The following is a 19,735-nucleotide window of genomic DNA, read 5'->3' on the forward strand; positions in this document are numbered from 1 at the left end:
TGCTTAATGAAAAATAAGTCAATTATATACAGAATTATCATTAAAAAAAAAGAGTCCTGCTAACTTCAACACTTTTTCTTCTTTTTAATATACAATAACATAATTTAATGTTATAATTTAGTGTATAATGTAATTTAAAAAAAAAAAAATTTAAATATAAAATTTGTAAATAAAAATCAAAGACCTTAAATTTGCCATTTTTATTTTGTTTTTAACTAAACATGTTCTTTTAATTATATGAAAAAACTTTGAAAGTATTCAAAACAGCAAAAAATACATAAAATGCTTAATTAATTGAAAAATATATTCATATTAAATTTTTATATATATAAAACATTTATACTAGTAAGTGACCAGGGCCCCGGCTAAAAACAAAGGTTTTTGCAAACCCAGCCTCGGCTAAACAAAAACAATTTGCAGGGGTTACTAGCCGGGGCTGGATTTTTGTTGTTGTTGTTGCTATTTTTTTTTTATTTTGTTCAAGTTAAAATTTGTTATGAAAGTATAAGTAAATATAAGAAAAAGTTACAAAAATAATATATACAAATATAATATAATTCATAAATATTTAGAATGACAAATAAGAAAGAACAAAGTAGATCAGATAGATATATGGTGTCTTTAAAAGATAGGAAAAGAAGCAATGATCTTAGAGAGAGTATGAGAGTAGTAATTATATTTATAGTGTGTATCAGAGAAGATGATAATGATGCCAATGATTAAGATGATGATCATTGTCATCATCATCATCATCATAATCATCTTAATCATCATTACCAACTGTATGCTTGATGATGATGATAATGATGATGATGATGATGATGATGAGGATGATGATGATGATGATGATGATGATATTATGATAATGATGATGATGATAATGATGATGATGATGATGATGATGATAATGATGATGGTATTATGGTGATGATGATGATGATATTATGATGATGATGAGTATGATGATGATGATGATGTAGAGATGATTATATAGAGATGATGATGATGAGTATGATGATGATGATGATGTATGATGATGATGATGATGTAGAGATGATGATGTAGAGATGATGATGATGATGATGATGGTGATGGTGATGATGATGACGATGAGATGATATATATACCTTTATATAAAATATATCATGAATTTTAAATAACAATAATATATTTATAAGGAATATCAATAGTAAATGCAGCTTGGTCACAAACCTGGCCCTGGCTATGTTTTATCAAACCTGGCCCCGGTCAAATATCAACCCCAGTCGCTTACTAATTTATATGAGTTTTCGGCTAAACTCTAAACAAAAAATGAACAAGTACTTTTTAAACTTTTTAACAAACATTTTCCTTATATTAGGCTTAATTGCTTTATTAATTTGATTTTTTAATTGTTGCGTGTAATGAAATAATTTGCATATATTTCAACATTTACATGAATATTTTCAAGAGTTATATGCATATTATAGAAATATTCAGAATAGTTTATTAATAACAATTTCTATAAAGAGTTTTTATGTAATAAATAAAGTCGACTTTCAAAAGCTACAAAGCATCTTCATCAAGTTCTTGGGCATTTTTGCTGTACAGTTTTCTAATGCTGGTGATGTAGGGATCGGAAGTGTACAGAAGCGTATGAAATACGTCCTCATTTGTAGCTAATCTAGAACATTTCCTGGCATGATAAAGGCAAAATATTTTATAATCTTTATTACAGGATTTTTGCGCATCTTTTAAAAGTTGACCTATAGGCAGTACTGCAAAATGTTTTATGATATTTTCTCCGTTAAGTAAGAAAACTTTTATCTACTGAAGACGACATATAATACCAGCTATAATTACACACACTAATGTGGGCAGCTATAATTACACACATAAATGTGGGCAGTTTATGTAGCATATGTACCAAAACCTTCAACATTTATCATAACACCTGAGGAGAGAGCTTGTAGGGCTATGTAAAATCACTTAACCAAATTTTTATTTACTCCAGTGATTTCAAAAGAGCTTGCATTGTAAAAAAATCTTCTATCAGTATTACCATCATTGGTATTACCACTTACTTGTTTTGGTTGTCGACGATTAACCCTAGCTGCTCATGAAAAAGTTTTAGTTCCAAGGTCTTCTTCTCTTTCTTTTGTCATTTTTTTTCTTCACTTTTAGCTGACCATGTTTGGAAAGACAGGTTGTAGGAAATATGTAATATCATTTTCATATTCCAAATCCAGGCATGTAATATTGACAGTCCGTATTTATACAAACTTTCATTTTCAGGCCTAGCAGACACTTTATTCAAATCATTAATTTGTTCTGGAGTCACTCCACATAATGTACATGTAGACGCAGAAGGTGTTTCTGTTGATACCTAAGCCACTTTTCCATCTATCATTGTTAAAAAAAGTTCATGTTTCACTTGTATTTCTTTACAACTTTTGGTAATTATTATGGTAATTATTTTAGTTGTAAAGAGTATATTTGGCTTCGTAATTCATCTACAACAACCTTAGTTATCCCAGGAGTCTCTTTGCAAAATTCTATGCATATAGTTTGACAAAAACGTACAGATAATGGAGCCGGATTTTGCCAAACAACTGCACCAGTTACCTCATCAACTAATCTGATCGATTCCAAAGAACTAATAAATAATTTTTTACCTGTACTCGCTTTGGTCATACTTATTATACAAAATTAAATGTTTAAATTTATTATTGTAAACAGAATCTATAGTCAAAATTCTACCTATAATTTGATCCAATAAATCTTGCAGTTCCATAATTTTTGCATGTGTGTTCCTAATTTCTGTTGCAAAAGTTGGCGGATAGCAGGTCTGTTTGATTTGTTGCAATTTGAAATATGGTGGGAATAAAGAACAGTTTTTTTTACCTGTCAACTTCCTCAAGTATAAATATTGTGCTTTAGTTAAATCTAAATCAACAAACATGCAGAGTGCTTCTTTATCTGTCAGTAGACGTTTTGTTTTATAATAAAACTCGAGACAGAGATCTTTTTTTCTTTTTTGGCAATCCTTAATGCTTTCACAAGCTTCGCTTCTGTTTCTTCTTCTATTGAACGTATTGCCTGAAGATATGCATCACAGACGTGCTTAAATCTAATTTCCTTAACTAATGTAAAATTTTTCTTTTTTTTCTGGTCTCTGGCAGATCTTCAAAAGACATGCACAGTCTTCCATATATTTCAAGTGATGTAGATCGTGTGGGGTCTGTTATTGCGTTTTTTTAATCTTGTAAAAATTCACTATACTCAGATTATTGTTAAATAAAAAATCTTTTTTTATCTATTCCACTTTCTGTGATATCCATCATTTATTAAATGACGAAATAATGTGCCTTTGAATATCACTAACGATGAAACACAAGCTATCTTGAGAAACTTGATAACTTTCTTTTTAAATTATTGATAGTATCTCAATTGACTTTCATCCATCAATATAGGAAAGTAACAGCTTACGTTTCGAACACTTGAAACTTGCCCATTTAAAAAGTAACTGAAGTATTTAATTTCAACTGTAAATTTGTTGCAGTGATAAAATTTTTCAAAACTTTATAGATTAAACTTTTTTATTAAATATTCAATAATGAATAACTTATTATAACCCGTTCATTTAAATAACTTTATTTAAAAAAAAAATAAAGTTATTTAAATGAATGGGTTATAATAAGCTATTCATTATTGGTGTAAAACGATAAAAAAGCGTTTGCAGTCATTTTTTATTTATTATTTTTTAAATGATACAGTGTTCAAAAATCGCTCATAATGTTTTCACCACAAAATGCAAAATTAATAGGATGCATGTCCATCAAAATTAATTCTCAATAAAGCTAATAAATTAATTGATAAAAAAGCATGCCCAAAACTATTGCTATAAAAAAATATAGTCTGAAACCACAATAAAAAGCGCTTTTCTGTTTTCTTTTATCACTTTTTTATTTATAATTTTGGAAATGCATGTATCCACAATTGATTATTAATAAATCATTTGTATAGACACCTAAGCTACAAATCAATTATAAAAATGAAGCACGGGGAAGCGTGGGTGACTCCCAAAAATATTCGTGAATTATAAGATTTTTTATTTTCTAATTCATTTTATAGTTTAATTGTTAGTAAACAAAACCATATAATTAAAAATATAAATTTCTTCCAAAATCTCTATAACATGATGCTTTCAAAAATGTATAACACTTTACCTTTATTTACAAAAAGTTTTATAGAAAATAACTTTTAGAGTGATGAAGCAAATACTTTTCAATTGAAAATTTACAAAAATATGAAAGTTGGGCTTCAAAAAACATCTTTTTACATAAAATTAGCTGAAATTCTTACATTATAGTAAAGATTAACTATTAAACTATTAAAAAAAATTTAAATATAATTTCTGCAGTAAAATTGAAATTTGAGCAAAAAACATTTATGGTATGCTTTTGGAGTACTACTTCCCATAATGCATTGGTAAACTATTTAGAATATTAAAAAGATTTTAAAAAAAATGACCTGATAAGACATGATACTATGACTTTTTATAACATTGAAAACAAAAATTAAGCAAAAGAAAAGAAGGCAACCTGGGGACTTTCAGAGCAGCTTCATATTGATATTAGAAAAAATTTTAAACTTGCAAAACTCAAACATCTCTCAGTATGTTAAGTGATGTTTGATTAACAATGATAGAATAAGTTTCAACAGTGCCAAAGATAGTCAAATAATTCTGTTGGGTTTTTATAACTATAAGGTTTTTATTATGGGTTAAATAATGCAAAATTTAAATAAAACAATGCTCAATCCAAATAAAACAAAAAAAAAACAAAAAAAAACAAACAAAGATCTGTATATTTACAGTTTATAAAAAGAAAAACATAGATCAAGAACTCTGATATAATTTTTCTATAAAAACATATTTAAAACATTAACTTATTTTTCAAACAAATTTTAAACCAACTTACAAGTCAACTGCTGATCCATATCCTTGGGGGTCTTCTAATACAAGACACCTTAAGACTTCTGGAGCAAAGTAAGAGGGAGTTCCAAGTATTTCTATATACAAAAAAATAATCTTCAAAATCAATTTTATTAACTTTATTTGTAAAGACTCTTCTTTTGAGACCCAACATGACATCAAAAAAACATTTTTTTTCCGGCTTAACGTTGAAAGATTCAGCTTCTCTTCTGATATTTGAAGATGGACCTTTTAGAGTTAAAAAAAAGTTTTTGAGTTTGGATGACACCAGTTTAGTTTTTTCTATTTTAAAATACTGGATGAGGCCTCCTCTAATTTATCTGGTTTCAAGACTTATTAACCTTAAACTTAGTAAATTGTTTTCATAAGACTTGGTGCCTGAGACCTGGTACAAACTTCGTGGCTTTTTACTGAACTTTTTCAAGTTTTTATATTTCATTTTTTCAATTTGGATTTCAAACTGGTACAAAAAATTTTAATTCGGTTCTAACATAAGTTGTATATAGTAAATGAGACAAAGGACCAGATTTAAATGAACCCTTCAGTTTTGAGCTTTATTGGTTATCATTGAGGTGTGGTCGTTATTGGTTATCATTGTGATGTGGTCTTTATTGGTTATCATTGTGATATGGTCTTTATTGGTTATCATTGTGATGTCTTTTTAATAATTCAAATCATTTTAATAACTCAAATCTTTTTTTTTTTAAACTTTTTTTGTATTGATGTCATTTATTAAGTACAAAAGCGCATTAATCAGATCAGTATTTTAAAAAGTAAAATAGAAGAGGAGAAACTTCAAAAAAAAAAAGTATTTAAAACTATGTAGTTTTTTTGTTAATATCCTGACAAATAATTTGTTTTGGAAAGTTTAATTAACTAAAAACTTATTTTTTACGGATTATTTAAGAAAACTTGCCTTGGAATGTAATCCCTTTAATATGAAACTGTCATAAATTTTTTTCCACATATACAAAGCAATTAAATCTCAAGTTTAGATTCCATTACTTCACAACAATAAACATGATAAAATATAAAAAATCTTTCCTTATATATTTTACAATTCTACTTTTATTTCACCATTTGTCTTTTGCTAAAGTTTATACAATTTTGTTGCAGACATTTTGATAAATATATTTTTTCAAGAAGGTAAAACTATTGAATTAAGAATTTTTTAATTGTTTACTATGGCAAATCCATTTTCATCAACGCCACATAGCAGCATGAGGCAATAAAACAAAGAAAACATTTAAGCCCAATCAAAATACTTATGACAAACTAACAATAAACTAATAACCAAATAACAGACAAAGAAAAAGAACTTTAAGTTTTGGAATAAACTTTGTCCCACACAATTAGGGCTATTAGAATTATCGTTTCAAAAGAACCCTACCTCAAAAGCTTTTATTCTCATTTTAGAACCAAAGAGAAATCCACTATCCCATCATCATAAGGTTGAAAACTAAGAAACTATAACCAAATAAAACAAAATATGATCTATTAAAAGATTGCTAATACCAAACTACTAATACTATATATACTAATACTGGTACTTAACAAACAGTAAAAACTAAACCAAAAAGAAAAAATAAGTAAACTTCAAAACAACATTTAAATCTCATATTTATATAGATATTTTGAGCATTATAAAAGTAAGGAGAAAAGACTTCATTACCAATCACCCAGTATAAACACTCTAATAAATAAAAACACTTTAAAACAAAATAATCTCTAAAAAATCTTTCATTAAATTAAATTACCAAAAAGTGGTTGAGCATTGGTCGTTATAGCTCCAAATCCAAAATCTGATAATATAACATTGTTATCTTCATCAAGAAGTATGTTCTCTGGCTGGAATCAAATTTAATATATGTTAATATAAATCTGTGTGTGTGTGTGTGTGTGTGTGTATATATATATATATATATATATATATATATATATATATATATATATATATATATATATATATATATATATATATATATATATATTAGGGTGGTCCAGGTTTTATACATTATTAAAAATGCAAACTCTGCAGCCCTAAATGTGTTCTATATAATAAAATAATACTGGAATAAATAAATTTTATAAATAAATATTTTTAAGGGTAGCTAAAATCTCTTAAACATCAGACAGGCCCCTAATATTATCAAGAAAAAAAGTTCTTCAAAAGTATATCATGTTGGGTTTCAAAAGAAGCGAAATTTTATAAAAATTTCAAAAATAGTTATTATTATATAGAAAACATTTAAAAAAATTATAAAAATTTTTTTTTGTAAAAATTCACATTTTTTTTTTTAGTTAAAAAATGTCATTTTCTAGGCAGTAGAATCTAAAGTAATAACTTTTTCATAAAATAATTATTTTTGAAATTTTTATGAAATTTTGCTTCTTTAGAGATCCAACATGATATACTTTTAAAGAACTTTTTTTCTTGATAATATTAGGGGCCTGTCTGATGTTTAAGAGACTTTAACTACCCCTAAAAAAAATATTTTTAAAAACTTTCTTATTCCAGTATTATTATATAACGTTAAATTTCATATAAAACTGTTTTAGTAAACAAATAAACTAAAAACCCATTTTGGTAAATAGCGTTTTTATCTGAAATATCTAAGCAACTAATTATTTTAGACCTTAAACATTGAGAATACCTTAATGTCTCTATGAACAATTCCCTCATCATGAATGCCTTTAACAGCTTGCAGCAACTGCCACAAAAATTTTCTAAAAAAATATTAATTTATATTAGAATAAAATTGCTGTCAAAAGCTCTCACTAGATATTTTCATAAACCTTTTGAGTAAAAGCATACAATTGCATGCCTTATCTGATGACACATATAATATTTTGTTTCGACAATTCTACCATATCTTTGCTTGTTTTGATAATTTGTGAGATTTAAAAATGCGCTGAAAAACCAAACTAAAGAACAATCAAAAAAACAAAACAATTCCTAAACTAAAAAAATAAAAATAAACCTCAATGAAAGAATAAACTTAAAAAAATAAAACTATAAAAATGTCTTTTTTTTAATTTTTTTTAAAAGTGTTTCAATAGAGTTCAGAAAAGATTGAAGTTATTTTATTTGAAGTTATTTAATCGAAAGTTATTTAATCAAAACTTAATTACTTCGAAACTTAATTAAATAAAAAATTTGAAACATTGATATTTTCTAGTACCTATTAAGTGAATAAAACATTTATCTAACATTAAAAGGATTTGAACCTGCACTCAATCCCAAACTGACAGTCTACCTCAAATATAGAACATTACATCACCAAAAGCGCTATGCTGACGTTGTGTTAAGAGAATAATTATTTGAAGTTAATTATTTGAGACACTTTTAATTTAAAAAAATATTTTTATGCTTTTTTATTTTCTGTTATTCTTTTATTTTATTAATCATTAAGATTTTGTTTCTTTTACAGTTTATGGTCTTTTACAGTTTATCTTTTTTGTTAAGTTTGGTTTTTTCAGTGCATTTCTAAAATGCACAAAATTCTATATGCGTGGTAGGATAAGATAACAGCATGCCTTTCTTCAGAAGACTTGCATAAATATAAATTATTTTATGACATTATTTTATGTGACATTCAAATAACTCTTTTTCAATGAACTTTTTAATGTTTATTCAAAATCAAAAAAAAGGGTTTGTGATCAATAATATTTTCGATATTTGTAATACATTTTATATAATATGCTATATATATATATATATATATATATATATATATATATATATATATATATATATATATATATATATATACATAGTAAAAAAAAAGTTTTTTTTCTAAAAAATCAACATCAAAACTCCTAAAACTAAAATTAAATTTTACTAAACAAAAAGGCTGTTTTGTAGAAGATTTTATGACGGTCAAGATTCTCTTTTCAAAATTGAATTTGCTAGTTCCGTAAAAAAATTATGAGCAAAAAATCAATATAAATGTTTTTTGGGGGAAGAGTAAACATGCTAACGGCTTACACTTATGCATTAAGATAAACGTGGTTAAACTAATTAATAGTTATTATTTAAAACATAAATAAATATTGCTATTTATCTAAAAAATTTTAAAACAAAATGACTCATACTTACATTCGTAAAACGCAAACAATTGCAACTTGCAGTAGAACAAATCAAAAAATACGAAATATCACTCAGTAATGCTTCAGAGGCATACAATATACCAAAGGCAACTCTTCACAAGCATGTGCACAACAAAGTCCAATCACATGGTAGAGGCACAACTACATTGTACAGCATTTGAATTTGTTCTTGTTTCAGTACTTATCAATTTAGCTGATTGGGGTTTCGGCAGAACCTTCGCAGATGTCATCGCAATAGTTGTAGGATATTTAGTATCTACAAATCAAAGTCATCTGTTTCCTCAAAATGGTATACCAGGATGAGAATCATCATACTCATCCCAGCCTATACCATCATCTAACATCAATCTCACATTCCGAAAGTTAAAGGACAGTGTCTAAGTACATCTGAGGTGCTCGAGAAACTAAAGCAAGACGATGAGGCCAAAAAGTCAAAGCAATTAAAAAAACGCAAAATTCACTTCAGTAAAGCTTCAGATGAAACTCAGCAAGTGCAACATTCAAAAAAAACCGAGACAAGACAAAGACATCAAGAGGTGCATAAAGTGTTGCAGAGTTTGGGAAGAAGCATTGCTAACTCAAAACAAAATGTGGTACCAATATAAAGTTTTTAGTTGCAAGTATTGGGTTTGTCAATCGTGTTTACCCAAAAAATACAAAATGGAGTGGAGTTTTTTTGCATGAAAAAATGCCGCGAACCTGCTTCTGCCGATGAAACAACTCTTTTTTTTAGTTAATAAATAGCTTTTTTGCGTATTTGATCAAAATAGTTTTTTGTTAACTTAACTTCTAATAAGATTAGTTTTCATTTTATTTTTAATTAGTTTGCTTGATTTTTGAATATGACAATTTATTATTCTGTGAAATTTTTTTTATAATATAAGAGTAAATTAGTAAATGATAAAAAATCTTTTTCAAAATTTTCGGAAATTTTAAGCTAATTTTTATTTGTTGCTAAACCAAATTTTTATTTTTTGTTAAACCAAAATTATTAGATAAAAAAATATCCTTATTTAGTTTTAATTTTCTTAATATCTTAAAAAACTGCTAAAAATTAACTAGTTTATTCTTCCCCAATTATAAGGGGAAAAGTAAACGTTTTTTTTCTTCAGAGCAATTCCACGACCGTCTCACAAAAAATGATAAAATTAAACCAACCCAAAATAGATAATACTATATATCAGTAGAAAGCTCTACTTCTTCTCTTTCAGAAAATATATAGCTTACTATGGTATGCCGCTATTATAAACAATAATATGGGCTGAAACAGAAGGTAAAAGTAGGCGTTTTTGCAATAATTTAATTCATTTTTAATCGCCAAACTTCAATTGAACCTATAAAAAATTCAAAAACTGTCTTGCTCATTGCAATCAAGCTTTTAGCTGCACTAATCATTCCTACTTATGATAAAAACATACTTATTGCCAGACGAATTCAGAATACCATTTGTTTTAATCAAATGCTATTACCACTATTGACACGCTGTGACATGTCACGCTGTGACATGTCACGCTGTGACAATTAGGGTACCAATAGTTTTATTTCTAAGACTACCAGTAAAACTTAGGGTTTCAAAAATCCAGCGCAATGAGAACTCAATCTAGTACATCTAAAAAAATATTAACATGTTTAAAAAAATAATTAGCTCAAGTTATTTTTAGAATCTTTTTCTGTCACGCCGTGACGTCACGGCGTGACAATTTTTTAACAACATTTAAAACAAAATTTAAAACTGCTAAACTGAAACCACAATTTAGTTTTATCAACTTTAAGGACCCAGATTATTGAGTGGCCTACTTTCTTTTATATTTTCTACAAAAACTACAAATTATAGGTATGTTTTGCAAAGGCAACATTTGGAGGATGAATGCTCAGTTATCCTTGAGGCTCTCTTTTGAGATACATAGAGATAAGGGATAACTGTAACTCCATTGAGCCTTAGATGTAATATGTGCATCTCCATAACTAATGTGTTGCCTTTTTTTTAATCTTTCAAGGGTTTAACATGCCTCTTACTCATGCTGAGCGTCAAAAAAAATATCGTGAAAGTCAGTTAGAAAAGTTTGGCGAAAAAGTAGGTAAAGAAAAAGAATCAAAAAAAAGAAAAGAAAGAAGACTCGCTAATTTGGAGGCTGAACAAGAAAAAGAAAGGCAGCGAAAGAGAAAGAGCAGACAAAAAAGAGCAGAATCAAAATCTGTAGCTGTTACATCACCCCCTTACAAATCTGCAAGCACTCTTGGAAAAGCTGTTAAGAGAGTCAAGTCAGCACTACCAAAATCACCCAGAAAGAGGGCTAAAGTTGTACAAAAACTTTTAACAAAAATGAATGAAATCCCAAGCCCAGAAAAAATACTTAGTAAAAATGCATTAGATGCTTTAACTGTAAAATTGGTTCTTGATTTTTATCAGCGTGATGATATATCCCGTCAAGCACCCGGTAAAAGAGACACCATTGTGGTGAGATTAAAGAACAAGAAAGAAACTGTGCAAAAGCGTCATTTGTATATGAATGTTAATGAAGCTTATGCTGTTTTTAAAAGTGATTATCCTGAAGAATCAGTCGGAAAATCAAAGTTTGCTTGTTTACGCCCACCACTTGTGCTTTTGTCTAGTTCAATGTCAAGAAACGTTTGTTGTTGTCAACAGCATCAAAATATAGTTCTTATCCTTGAAGCCTTACACAAGTTTGATTTGAATTTTCCATTGTATTCACATGAATTTCCTCTTAGCATGTATGTGATAGTGAAACAGACATTTGTTATAATAATATGTGTACAACATGTAAAGATGCTGCAAAGTTTCATAATCTATTTACCTTGAATGAAATTGACAAGAATAAATGCATTACATGGTACCAATGGGAAAAAGTTGCAGAAGGTAATGGAAAGGAATATATTTAAAAAATTGAAAAAAAGGGAAGAGTTGATGATCTTTACAGCACCTTTTCAAAATCTTTACCTTCATTTCTTTGGCATTATTTTATTAAACAGAAACAATCAAAGACATATCGTGATCATAAGATCCAACTTCAAAGTAATCCAGACACAGCCGATCTTCAAGTGGATTTTGCTAAAAAATTGTTCAAGTTTGTGGCAAGATGAAGTACAGTCAGCACATTAGCACAAGAAGCCAGTTACTGTTTTTACTGCTGTATTTTGGTACCAAAATTCATGCTCATCAGCTGTCATAGTTTCAGATGATTTAAGCCATTCAAAAGAATCTATTCTTGTATTTGTTCATAATTTATTATCTAAGCATATTGAATCTAGTGTTAAAATACTACAGGTTTGGACAGACGGGCCAAGTAATCAATTTAAAAATCGTTTTATTGCATCAGCAATACCCTGGTTGGAAGAACAGCATGATTTAAAATTATTCTGGAACTTTTTTGCTGCTTCACATGGGAAAGGACCAGTAGATGCTATAGGTGGGACCGTTAAAAGAATAGCAACGCAAAAAATAATCCAGAGAAAATTTATAATAACTGATGCCATAACTTTTCATGAAGCTGTTAAAAATGAGACTAATTTCAATGTCTATTTTGTTTCTATGGAAGATGTTATAAATACAATAAAAAAATTTAAAATTGATGAGCTATTTACAAAAGCACCAGCAAAACCAGGAATATTTTCAGCGCACCTAATTCAAAACAATAATGGGAAAATAGAAATGCGACCCTATTCAAGTGCCAAGTATTTAGTGAAACAACTTACGTCTTCAGACGAAATCCCCGATAAACTTTAAAACGTTGTATATATGACAGCAATATAATATGGACGCGATTTGATACTGATATAGTATGGGCGTGTTCTTAAGATTACTATGTAAGAACCATTTTTATGAAGAGGTAATTATATATTTGTCTAATCCTTCTCTACCTAGTTTTAAATTCATAAAAAAAAACAGCCCATTTACCTGGTTTATAATTATTCAAATGTGTCTGGTCACACAGTGACGTCACGCTGTGACGTTTACCACAAGTTAATTAAAGGTGCACCTGTTTGAAATTTAATTAAATAAATGTTATTTAGCTATAAAACTTGTAAGAGTAATGTCTAAACTTTTTGTTTAATGCCAAGTTAATAATTCAGTTCATCTATATTAGCTGAATTGTGATGTTGATCTAAAAACTAAAAAACAATGAGAAAATTTTGGTCACGCTGTGACGCTTTACATTTTCTCGCATGAACAAGAGGCTAATATATCCACCCTAACTTTTTTTCTTGTTTCTTGTAGCACCTATTATGAGCTAACAAAATAGCAAAAAAAAAAAATTTTTATATCTATTTAATAATAAAATATTGAAGGCTAAAGACAAAAAAAAAGACGGTTGTCACGCTGTGACGGTTGTGGAATTGCTCTTCATATAAATCGATTTTTTCAAAGATTTTTAAAAGAGTTTTTCTTAATTTGATATATTTATATAATGTAAAAAATTCTCTTTAAAACAAAAAAAATAAACATAAAATATTTTTTCTTTAAAAAAATATTTAAATCTGAAGCTAAACTGTTTACTCTTACCCCAGTTTACTCTCTCTCTCTCTCTCTCTCTCTCTCTCTCTCTCTCTCTCTCTCTCTCTCTCTCTCTCTCTCTCTCTCTCTCTCTCTCTCTCTCTCTCTCTCTCTCTCTCTCTCTCTATATATATATATATATATATATATATATATATATATATATATATATATATATATATAGACAAACACACACATACATTCAGCTATTCTCAAATAATAGGATGTGCAAATCAACTAACTCTCAAACATAAATAAAACATAATTAAAATGTCTCATTTAAAAATTCAATGCAAACTCTAGGAAATGGTGACAATTACCATTTTGTTAATACCATAAATAGTGGTACCTGTACCAACTTTTTCTAGTATTAATTAAGAATATACTGCACTTGAATTTTATTTTTAACTCATTCCAAATAATAGTGTATTCAATAATAGGTGTTTGTGCTCATACAAGATTTTCCATATATAAAGACTATATATGCCTATATTTTACAATATATTTAAGGCCTATAAATGCGGGATTTTATCATATATGCTGGATGTAAAGGCCCATACAAAAAAAAAAAAAAAAAAAAAAAACTTCTACAAAGTACTAAAGCTTTAGTATTTTTTAAAAAGCTATTTAAATTTTATAATTTTAATTAAAAACTAAAATAATTAAAAAAAAAAAAGTAAAATATACTTTTTAATACACAACAATTTTTAGTTGCGTTTTTAATTTAGTATCTAAAATACAACTTAAATAAAGTGAAAATAATAGATACAGGCTCATTTAAAACTTAAATTAAATCTTTTTTAATAAAAATTTGTTTAAATTTGAATTACATGACACAAAATTTTTTTTAAAAGTATCAAACTTATTCATTAAATTTTAAAAAAAGTTTTAAAGTCTTTTCTTATAATTACTTGAGTAACGAAGGAACTTTTTAAATATGGAAATAAGCAAAAACGCAACACAAAATATTATTCATAAACAAATAATATTTTGTTTCAATATAAAAGGAATCTATATGTATGTTAAAAAAAGGTTTAAAAATTTGATCAAATGCAACTTTCTTTTCAACAATTTTTCTAGAAAATGTTGAAATAAATAAATATCAGAAAAACATGTATTTGTGATATGATACAAAACATTAGTGTAAAACTTAAGAACTATTACTTAAACTTAATACATTTAATTTATCCATGAGCTTTTTTGTCTAAATATCAAAAAACCTGTGAAAATGAATAATAAACATAAATAATAATCATAAATATAAAAATATAATAAACATAAATATAAAAATATTTGTGGATTTTCTTCAGAATAAAGAAGAAAAAAATTTGTAAAAGGCCCATATTTAGATAAAAAAAGAAAGGCTCATGCAGTAATCCCGCATGGCCTCTGGGGTCACCACGCTCCCGGATTCAGCTTAACCGAAGAATTTTAATCAATTAGATGATTTCAAGGGACCAAATGAAACAATTCCAGGAAAAAAAAATTTAAGTTAACCAGTGTTCGTCTTGCCAGGATTTTTTTTTTTTTAATGTTAATTTACCTCCCCAAGGCTGAGAAAGTCACTTCAGACGAGGAGGCTAATTAATTGTAGTTACCACCCACTCTCAACTCTATAACTCCAATACCCGAACCCTGGCGAACAAGTTGAGCATGGTACTACCAGGGAAGTGGTGGGAATCAAAGTCAGAACTTCTTGTTTATAAAGCGTTTCTACCACTACACTACTACCACATAATGTAATTAACTGTATTTAATAAAATATTATATATTATAATTTTAATTAAATTAATACCTTGAGAGTTTTTCAGAAATGGTCACTTCTTTTGTCAAATAATCAAAAAGTTCTCCACCTTTAGCTCTAGAAAAAAAGTTTTAAATGATGCTTTTTTGTTTCCCCCACATAAAATATGTAACAAATCATTACCACACAACACAAAACCTCATGCACAACAGTGTTTATCTAACATTTTTTAATCTTTAAAGATAGAAAAGTTTAACACTATTATTTTGCATACAATAGTGTTAAATTTTTCTGGTGTTTAATGAGCAGTATTTTTGTTTGAAATGTACAACAAATAAAATTTAACTCTTTCGGCACGACCGAAAAAAGCAACTTTTTATGGAGTCTTTTTATGGAGCAAAAACGTGAATATCTTTAAAAGTAAAAGTCCTGAGTATATAATGTTATACATTATTGAAAAGCTTATAAAATTTTGAACAAATCTATATAAAAATTTTTTTCCATGATGGTGCCAAAATCCACAATGGTGGAAAAAGAAAAACTTTTGGGGTTTTCAGAAATATTTTTTTACAAAAGTTGATCTAGAAGTTTATGATAAAGTCTTATGTAAAAACTGTATATTGAAGAAATAGAGCCTAATATATGGGCAATCAGAATACCAAAATCTTTGTGTTGAAAATACTATTAATTATGGCCTGGCAGGTGGTTTATTGTTTTAGGGTTTATTAGCAAAAAAAAAGGGAAAATATTATTACAATAAAATAAAATACAAAAAACACTAAAAGCATCACAGTAAGAAAAAATCTTTTCTTCTTTTTTTATTTGAGCGTAGCACACTTTACAGTTTCATTCCACTTGTAACCAACTTTTTTTTTGCGCTTTACCTCAACATAATTTTTTGCACAATCAATTGACGATAGCATAGTTACAACCCTGTTGTCTACCCATTGCAATGACAAAACTTCATTGTAACGCATGTCTCCTTGGTTCTTATTTTTAGCCTACATTTTACCATTTTTCATACTCTCAGGAAATCCTTTGCGTTTTTCTGTTACTGTATCACAAGATAAGGTTTTTTCTTTGTATAAAGCCTTTACTAAGTGAACTGATGTATAAAAATTATAAAAGAATACATAATATCCTTGATTGAGCAGGGGCTTAGTTAGCTCCATAACAACATCATAACCGTGAGGGCTCTTATCACTTATACTGCCTTTTTTCCCTGTATAAACATTAAAATCCCAAGTGTAACCTGATTTTGATTCTGCAATGACCCATATTTTGATTCTAAATTTAACTGGCTTGTTCTTGATATATTGATGAATTCCAGAACAATGTTTTGATTTGACCAAACTTTCATCAACAGCTGATACAACTCTCGTCATTTAGTTTTGAATTTGTCAATAACTGGCCAAATTTTTCTTAGCTTGTCAGTTTTGTCAACTTCACTGTTTGGGTCTACAATATGCAGCATTACTAAAAGGGATACAAAACGATCTCTAGATATCATGACTCTTGCCCACAAACCATGATACAGCGACTTTGTACCAGTATCATTTATAGGTTGTAACTTTAACTAGCCCTTGATATAACAAGCAGGCTATAAATTTCTTCATTTCGATTACAGTGCCATGTTTCCTGCCATGCTCCATTTTTGTCAGCACATATTTTCTTAAATTGAATATTCTGCCACGCATAAGTATTAGTGTGCCTACATACATCATTAATAATTTCGTCTGTGAAGAATAAGGAAAAAAAATCAATTGCTCTTACCATATTGTTTCGCAGACCTAAATAAGCTCCAGGTTCACGAGATAGATTAAAATCCGGTACAGCTGTCTTATAATTATCAGGATCATTATACGATAATGTACTTCCATTTAAAACTTTGGGTTTGTTATCTGCATTGATTATTAGTTTTGCTTTAGTTTTTTTTCATTTTTTTGTCAGGCACTACTGAGGCCTTGTTTTGTTTGCGTTTATGGTAGGTTTTATGTTGCGTTTATGGTAGTTATGGAAGGTCTGTGTTATAAAACTATTCCATTTCAAATTCCTCTTTAACGATATTTTTTTTTTACCGGCATGTATTGAGATCATCTTAACAGAAGACCAGGACAAAATTTTATTGTCGAAATGGTGTCCATTTCATTATCATAATCAGAGTCACTGTCTCTCAGAAGATAATACACATTGTTTGAATTCATCAATATAATTATTACCAGTAGGCAATCTAAAAAATAAACAACACATTGTCTCATTGATTATGTGAGTAATCATTATGATGGACATTATTTAAATAATACCATTCATGATGATTACAAATATATGTGATAAACAAAATATAAAAAATTTACTTAGGTTGGTTGTTAGGATGAGCTTCTTCTCCACTACTCATACCACCAACAGATGAGTCCAAACCACTTTCATTATTATCGCTATTTAACACATAATCTAAAACTTTATTTAAAAGAAAATTAGGAATTTTCTTTTTCGAGAAGCCATTTTAGAAAAACTTACACTTCAAAGCTTAAATTTTGTATTTATAACGTATAGAATTTCCGGATAAACAACTGTTTTTGATTGGCTAATCATTATGTAATAACTTGCAAAAAAAATCACAAAAAAAGCTATATTGGTTATGAAAATATAGTGGAAAGAAGTCATCAAACACCAGTGAACGAAATCCTCAATTACCCTGCCGAAATAGTTAATTTAAAAATAAAACCTAAAAATTAACTGCAGATTAATAAAAATGTCAGTCTTGAAGACCAATATGATAATTTGAGATCGCACTCTAAAATATTCATAACTTTAAAAAAAGTATATATTAAAAAGAAAACTTAAAGTATATACTTTAATTTGAATAAACTATAAGATTTTATTCCAATTTCTGATTTGAATAAATAATTGCAAAAACAAACTAAGTCATTAATAATTTGAAGGAAAAAAAAAACCCTAGAGAAACAAGTCTTATTTCTATATAGGTAGAGTTTGGATTTTATCCTTTAAATAATTTAGCTAAAAATAATTAATAATAATAGTTTAAATATGAAAAGTTTACTTTTAACTGTATGAAAATATATCTTAACCTTTAGTTAATATATTAAATATATCTTAACCTTTAGTTAATGTTATTATGTTGGGTCTCAAATGAAATGAAATCATAAGAAAATTTAGAAAAGGATGACTATATTATATAAAAATAAATATGTTAGATTTAACAGCATTAGAGAATAAATATGTTAGATTTAACAGCATTAGAAATGAAGTTTATTAATTAAAAAAGAAAAAAGTAAATTTTTAGTTTTTTTTTTCAATGAGTTTTTTCATAATATAATTATCATTTTAAAAATTTTCATGATTTCACTTCATTTGAAACCCAGCATACACTTTCGAAGACTTTTTTTTGGATAAAATTATTAATTATTTATATATATAAATATAAAATTAATTATTTATATATATAAATATAAAATTTAAACTACATACAATTCTAGAACCAAATACATAAATGCACTGCTTTCAAATGAATCTTTTAATGAAACTAAAATATAATTGGTTGAACAATTTAATTGATTGACTAAAATTAATTTCAATAACATATTTAAAAAAAAACAAAAGAAAAAAAAAGAAAAAAAAAAGCAAACAAACATACTTATATAAGGATGGCCTTTCAGTCTATTTAAAATACTGACTTCAGTATGGAACTGTCTTACAACATCAATACCCTTGACACTTTCACACCGCTTACAAAATTTGTCAATCACTTTCACAGCATATTCTTCACCTGTTTCTTTGTGAATGCATCGCCGCACCACACTGGATATACCACTGAAATAAAAATGAACCTCATTAAAAATTGCCACAAATAGAATTAAAGAAAGCAAGTTATCAGAAAACAAATTTACTTATAGAGAAAGTGAATAGAGAAAGTAATTTTACTAATGTAAAAAGCAAATAGTTGGATAAAAAGTAAAATTATCCAATATGAATATTTCAATCATAAAAACATTTTATGAATAGTCCTACTCTCCAAGTATATCCTTTGGCTCATAGAGCAAATAAAATTCACCATCTTCTCTTACAACTCCCTGATCTTTTTCAAAAAATACCATAACATTAAAAACTTCATGAGAATTTTTACTCTATGTCTAAACCAAAATTTGAATAAAATTTATTAAATAATGACAAAAATATTTTCTTACTTTAAAACCACTTCATTTTGATTATAATATTTCAAAAACAGTTTCTATGAAACAGTTTTTTTAAAAACAATTTCATGGTATCAAAAGTTTTAGAAAATCTATAATTTAAATATTAAAAAACCATTTTAAAAAAATTAAATACTTTTTAATGTGAATATCAGTTTTTTTAAATTTATTAAAAAAATTTT

At 27.4% G+C, this 19,735-nt stretch overlaps 1 protein-coding gene across 1 annotated transcript in view; it reads right to left on the reverse strand.

The window, feature by feature from the left end:
• Positions 1 to 19,530, reverse strand: part of LOC100207615 (phosphorylase b kinase gamma catalytic chain, skeletal muscle/heart isoform) — a 29,858-nt gene extending 10,328 nt beyond the window's left edge. Inside the window, exons 1-7 of the mRNA XM_065807550.1 lie at positions 19,372 to 19,530; positions 18,998 to 19,173; positions 18,832 to 18,886; positions 15,394 to 15,459; positions 7,630 to 7,702; positions 6,733 to 6,823; positions 4,962 to 5,052 (exon numbers count right to left, since the gene is read on the reverse strand). Of these exons, the coding sequence (XP_065663622.1) occupies positions 4,962 to 5,052; positions 6,733 to 6,823; positions 7,630 to 7,702; positions 15,394 to 15,459; positions 18,832 to 18,886; positions 18,998 to 19,173; positions 19,372 to 19,457 (638 nt within the window). The 5' untranslated portion in view covers positions 19,458 to 19,530. The remainder of the gene's footprint in view (positions 1 to 4,961; positions 5,053 to 6,732; positions 6,824 to 7,629; positions 7,703 to 15,393; positions 15,460 to 18,831; positions 18,887 to 18,997; positions 19,174 to 19,371) is intronic.
• Between the last annotated feature and the right edge of the window lie 205 nt (positions 19,531 to 19,735).

Source organism: Hydra vulgaris, chromosome 10 (assembly GCF_038396675.1).
Source record: "Hydra vulgaris chromosome 10, alternate assembly HydraT2T_AEP".
NCBI classification, from domain to species: domain Eukaryota; kingdom Metazoa; phylum Cnidaria; class Hydrozoa; order Anthoathecata; family Hydridae; genus Hydra; species Hydra vulgaris.